The sequence below is a fragment of the Cupressus sempervirens genome, chromosome 2 (genome assembly GCF_028749045.1).
Source record: "Cupressus sempervirens isolate cs-2001-9-10 chromosome 2, ASM2874904v1, whole genome shotgun sequence".
In the NCBI taxonomy this organism is placed as follows: domain Eukaryota; kingdom Viridiplantae; phylum Streptophyta; class Pinopsida; order Cupressales; family Cupressaceae; genus Cupressus; species Cupressus sempervirens.
Genome location: NC_143119.1, coordinates 471,443,191 through 471,449,458, shown reverse-complemented (window position 1 = coordinate 471,449,458; position 6,268 = coordinate 471,443,191). Strand labels below are relative to the sequence as shown.

At 33.9% G+C, this 6,268-nt stretch overlaps 1 protein-coding gene across 3 annotated transcripts in view; it reads left to right on the top strand.

The window, feature by feature from the left end:
* Positions 1-2,225: 2,225 nt before the first annotated feature.
* Positions 2,226-6,268, top strand: part of LOC149573086 (Eukaryotic aspartyl protease family protein) — a 49,687-nt gene continuing 45,644 nt past the window's right edge. Inside the window, exons 1-5 of one of the 3 annotated variants that reach the window (XM_089814261.1) lie at positions 2,226-2,474; positions 2,743-3,022; positions 3,233-3,362; positions 5,528-5,778; positions 5,932-6,159. In XM_089814261.1, the coding sequence (XP_089670387.1) occupies positions 2,790-3,022; positions 3,233-3,362; positions 5,528-5,778; positions 5,932-6,159 (842 nt within the window). In that variant the 5' untranslated portion in view covers positions 2,226-2,474; positions 2,743-2,789. Of the gene's footprint in view, positions 3,023-3,232; positions 3,363-5,527; positions 5,779-5,931; positions 6,160-6,268 lie in introns of all 3 variants that reach the window. The other 2 variants (XM_089814260.1, XM_089814259.1) reach the window with 2 other exon arrangements.

Here is a 6,268-nt window from a genome sequence, read left to right as displayed (position 1 = left end):
TTAATTTTTATTCTTTCTACTAAATTAAAATAGAGATTTTATTTTAGTTTTTAAATATTACATCCTTTACATATATTAAATTTTATATTAAAAGATTTCTATGGTAGGAGTGTAATGTATGAAATTATATATTTTATGTAAAAAAGCGACAAAACTTTTAAGTGGCACTATATTTATGTCAAATTTAGACATTTTTGCTCATGATTTACATGACCCCAATACCAATTTAGGAATGTGTGTGCCATGCTTGCTTTTATGATTTTTCATAATATATTAACTTTAAAATGTGATTCCAAAATCATCGCAGGCATGAGATAGAACAGTGATTCAAGCAAATCAGATCATTTCCACCATGTAGACACGTTGCCAGAACTTCCTGCCAAACATTTATAACATTCTGATCCTGAGCCCCTTTTTTTGCATTTTTCAATTTCCAAAAACTCAGTTTTTGTCCAGGAAATTGGTGTTGAGCCACTCAGAATTTAAAAATTAGAATGATGTAAATGAATTAAAAAATATTCAATCAAAAACCTTAGCTTCAAACATTATACTTCTACATGAAAAAATTAATGAGGGGTCAAACGGGAACATTAGTTCCCTGCCTTACATAAGGCAGGGACTGAAAAAAAACCTCTCACTTAAAATTTGGTTGTCTTTAATAACGCTATTGTGTTTTCTTTCCATGTGTGTCATATATATGATGAGGCATGTAGACATCTCATAGATGTTGAGGAATCGCTCATGTCATTTTTTGAGTTTGGATAACTTTTGTTGTATAATAAGGAGATGAAAGCTGACGAGATCAACACTTTGGGTGTGGCTTAAAATGATATTGATTTAAGGAATGGTTGAAAGTTTGACTTTTAAATAGTATCTAAAGAAACTGATATTGTTTTTTTATCATTACAAATGAGGCACTTAATTACATAATGGTTACAATTATGACTCTAACACATTGTATAGAGGAACCAACATAGTTTCAAGAGTTATAAGTTGGTTAAAATGAAATATTAATTAAGGGCGAGGCTAAAAGTTTGAATTTGAATTTTTTTTGAGTGGATGTTATTGGAGTTTGGGAAACAGAGATGTAGTAAATCAATTACCAAGACCCTGTGTGTGATGGATGAGTATGTTTGAAAGTCCAATGCTTATATAAAGGACTAAAAATATTTATATGCTTATATGATTTAGGGATTGAGAATGCTAATTACCACATGCCAATGTAATCATATATGGGCATAGAAAGCTCTTGAACTATATTAAAATAAATAAATAGAATATCCATATGATAGCATTGATAGGACGATAATTATACACCTCACTACACCTTAACATACTATAATAGAGCTTAATTGAAATTTCTATATCATAGGAAGTGACAAATAAACAAAGTTTTATTAAAATTTGAATTGCACTTAAACGTGCATACATGTCATGTAAAGATTACAACAAAGTGCCCAAAGCTTGCATTTTTCAATTATAAATTGACAAAAATATAGAAATATACTATTGTCCCTAAACGTCATCTCCTAACACTTCAACTCACTTCTCTTTACTTCTCTTGCTTGGTCTTTCACATCTATGTTCTTTTTTTTCTTCCTCTTCACTTTGCAAAAATATACAAACAAAGTCTTTTTTTTGGGATGTTATAATGCTATTTTTGTGTTCAAGTTTCGTGCAAAGGATCCATCACCAATACATATAAATTTTTTTCTTAGAATGTTTCAAACATTTTAAACTTTTTGTGGTTGTAGTAGACACTAGTAATTCCCATGTCTCTAAGACATTTACATTTGTAAGAAAGAACAACTATGTTTGACTAAGGATGTGTCTCAAAATAGATTATGAACAACATATAAAAATAAAAAATCTTATCACATTCATCTCATATCAAAAATGTTAAATCAAGAACAAATAATACAAATAATAAAAAAGAAAAGAAAATCTATCTCATATTATAAACTAACTTTTTATTTCTTTATATAATTAACAATCCAAATAGAATCTAAAAAGTGATCATTACAAAATTGTCTCCATATTCACCTTCAATTTAAAAGGAAATCATGGTTTCTTTCTTTTTTAAAAAACTTTTAAATTATGTCAAATATTCCTAATTAATAATGATATAAATTCACTAATCCATTGGAGATAAGGAAGGAAAGAGAGAAAGTTCTTAATAATTAAGTCTTTCCTATTTAGACTCAAAAGAGGCCCACTAGAATGAGCAGAGCATCCGCGAAGGAAAAATGTGTGGAATCTTCCTACTGTTCTCAACAACAACATATCAACTGTAATGGAGGGAGGTTTACAAACCGGATAAAGTTCAAAAGATGAGGAGTAACCGACACTTGGCAACAATGGCGCCCACCAATGAGAAGACTGGTGTACAACGATTGGAGTCTATGAGGGCCCAGTTGATGGACCGACTCGCACCAGACCCACCGGTAGTAGGCGGTGAGCAATGGATTTGGGAGGTATTTTCCCTGTCAAATCTGCTGCAAATTCCACGCTAACTTTTCAAATGGGGTGGGAAATTGTTGCTGGGGCTTATTCGCCTTTACCCGCTTTCCCAACGTATCTTTACCAAAAGTCCATCTCTATATCTGTCGCCTCTTTGTCGAATCCATGGTTTGCATTTTGGAGCTCTGAATGTTTAAATTTCTCCATGTTTATGCACACTGTGTTCTTTTTCTCAATTCAATTTTGTTGATTGATTATTGGGCGATGCAAATTGCACAGCAGACGTCTTGCAGACTTTTTAACAGGTGAATTGGAACCTGCAAATCAGGATGTTGTGGGTGGGGTTGTTTCTGGCAGGGCTTATCACTAGTTTGGGTCTTACAGCGGTCAGCACTTCAGCTGTTCTGAATTTACAGCATATCTATGCGAACAAGGATGGGAGAGGAATGAGCAGTGAGCATTTTCAGATGCTCAAAGCTCACGACAGGGGGAGACATGGCCGCATGCTAAATTCTGTCGTCGCCTTTCCTCTTGGAGGTTCGTCCGATCCTTTCATTGCAGGGTAATATATTTTATCCTTTTACTCGTTCTCTGCTGTTGGGTTTTGGTTTCCTTTTAGCTTCCATTTGATATGCACTGTTAATTCTTTATTTGTTTGTTGTTATTCTTGTTGTTTTGATAACTTGTTTGTGCACTTAAAGGGAGTCCTTTTGGGTTCATTTTCTTGATTTTTTTTTTTGGTATTTAGAGGTGGTTTCTGGGGCACTTGCAGGCTTTACTATACGAAGGTTGTTCTTGGCACGCCACCGAGGGCATATTATGTACAAATCGATACCGGTAGCGACGTATTATGGGTGAATTGCAGGCCTTGCAATGCATGCCCCGTCACCAGTGGACTGGGGGTAAGATCATTTTAAGTTCTGCGAGTGTTTTTTAAATTTTTTTGTTAAAAAAAAATCTTCTTTTTCTTTTTCAAAAGTTTATATCGACCAGTGACTACATTGTACTGCACTGCAGTAGCTTCCTTTGCGAGTGTTTCCTGGGACGTTCTTTCACATGTTCATGGCCGCCATGGCCTTTTAGTAAAGCAATTGCTTTGCATATCGAAGTTTGTTATTGTTCTCAATGATAAAAGACTGCTCGAAACCTACTTTGGCATACAAGGTTCCTTGAGAAACATACTGAATTGTTTTCTCGTATCTTTATGTTTTAACCTCGTCAATAAGTCTTGCCAATCAAACTACACTTGCAGCAACAATTTTTTTTTCTTTTCTGAAACTATTGCGCCTTTATTAAATGGTGTTACCAATATTGGAAGGAGCATTTAATAAGAAAGGTGGGCAGTTGTGATTCTTCAACAAAGGTTGTTTACAGTGATGATTCATTGCCTGTTTGTGTGATCTGTACATGTGAAGAAGTTTCAAATGAGCATGCCATCGAATCAAGGAAGGCATAAAAATAAAACACTATTTGAATGGATGAGACTGAGATTCACAAAAGCACACAAATAGTAAACTGAAGATGTTAACATTGAAAGTTGCAAAGTAAGAAATTTGGTGAAATTAAGAACTTAGCAACTTGAATAGTAAGTATTTTATGTTCTAGCAATCATGAGACTTTGAACTAGTTTCCAAAAAATGAAGACTTCAAAGTATTGAAGACTTTAGTGAATCACATGACGGATGTGAGCTTAATTGCTTGTACAATGCATTCAGTAGTTTACTGAATTATGTGGTGAATCCAATGGCTACATCTCTTGTCATTTTATCAAATAATATTTTTTCTTCTTACTATGTGCCAAGAAAGAAACGATTGATTAAATTGAAGAGGGTATCATATGTAATTTTCTAAATAAGTAATCAACTATAAAATCTATCCTTCCATGGGTTACTTCTACAGAAAGCATATCTAAGCAATCACAATGTAAGCTTTATCAAAAAAATATTGAGTGAGCATCAAATGTCAATATTAACTTTAGAATGATACAAATATTACACTAGGTCTTTTTTAATGATTTGAATGAGGCTCAATCAGACCGAATGACCTTTAAATGCCACACCGGGAACATGTGAGGGATTTAGCTTCCAAAACATTCACTTCGATGTTTGAAAACAATTCTTCAATAGGTTTGAGCTGCAATGGAGGGAAAAGTAGTGTTTGTTTCCCATCACTTGGTAGGAAATAACAAAATAGAGAAGATAGTGGATCACTGATAAAAATCAGTTGATTAAGGTAATTTATAAACGTATTTGGTGGATCTCTTGTTCTGAGTATGAGGTGAATAATATATTTAAAAACATTTTTATTCTGGGATATACTAATTTGGTGATGGAACATCTGGCTGTGATCTAGTGGTGGTTGGGCATTTACTGCCAGTATAACCTGGATTTAAATTCTAATGGGCAACCCTCTTTGTTTTAGGTTTATGTTGAATGATTCAATGGTCTAGTGGACGTGTTCATTCCCCTCTAGTTAACAGGTTGATCTGTTTATATGAAAATACCAATCTGATGACCTCAATCATTGACTCCAGAACTGATGTGAATGGAGTGGTTGGCTTCTTAATCAGGATCATTGAGGTTTCATCACCTCTTTGAACAGAGAACTTGATCACAAGTCAAACTTTTCCTTGTTGAATTGGGGCTCACCTTCACCTTTTGTTTTCCATCCTTATCCATGCATGAACATTGAAAACCTCTTAGAGTTCAACTAATATTCCTATAAGTTTTGATACTTTAGGATGCATCCTATATGCATTTAAACATTTTTGTTTCCTCATCAAAGTGGACTTAGAGAGACATAGACATACATCCCTTTTCTTAATGGAGAACTTGATTTTAAAAACCTGTTGAAAATTATAGCTGCTTTTTGATGTATGAAAATCCAATCTCCAAGCAAAAAAATTAGATAATTGAAATTTTGTATTTGGACCTTGAACTTATTGATTTAAATTTGTAATCTGAAAGTTTGTACATGGTTTTTTTTTTTTAATTTTCAAAATTTACAAAATTTCAAATTTTAACACGTTTCTCTTCCTACAATTGATCTGCTTTGAAATATGTTGCAGATAACACTTAATTTTTTTGATACACAAGGATCATCAACAACCTCACCATTGCCATGTGACGATGCCAAATGCATTGAAGCAAATCAAATTTCGGACTACCTTTGCACGTTGCCTGATCGTTATTGTGGTTACTCCTTCGCATATGGCGATGGAAGTTCCACTCTTGGTTACTATGTGTCTGATGTTTTCCATTTTAATCAAATTGTTGGAGAGGCTGAACCATACAATACTTCGCCCTCAATAATTTTTGGGTTTGTACTTGGATATCTCTCTTCTTGACACTATTGATGCTTTCTTTATTTTGTTGTTTATAACAAAAGTGCCTCAAATTGGAATCTGTGTTTTTGGACTAAGAATCTCCATTGCTTTCCAGAGCTGTAATGCTTGTTCCTTTCTATGAATAGGTGCAGCTTCAACCAATCTGGTGACTTGACAAAGCCAGAGAGGGCTGTGGATGGAATTTTTGGATTTGGACAGCATGATCTTTCTGTGGTTTCCCAACTTCATTCAAAGGGATTAGCACCAAATGTATTTTCCCACTGCTTACAGGGACCAGACCGTGGTGGTGGTATCATGGTACTTGGAGAGATTATAGAGCCAGGAATGGTTTATACACCTATAGTCCAATCACAGTATGTAATATTCATTGAAAGTAGTTAGTACTTAGTATGGGTCATAATTCATTTTTGAAATATGGATCATAATTCATTTTTGAAATATGGATCATAATTCATTTTCGAA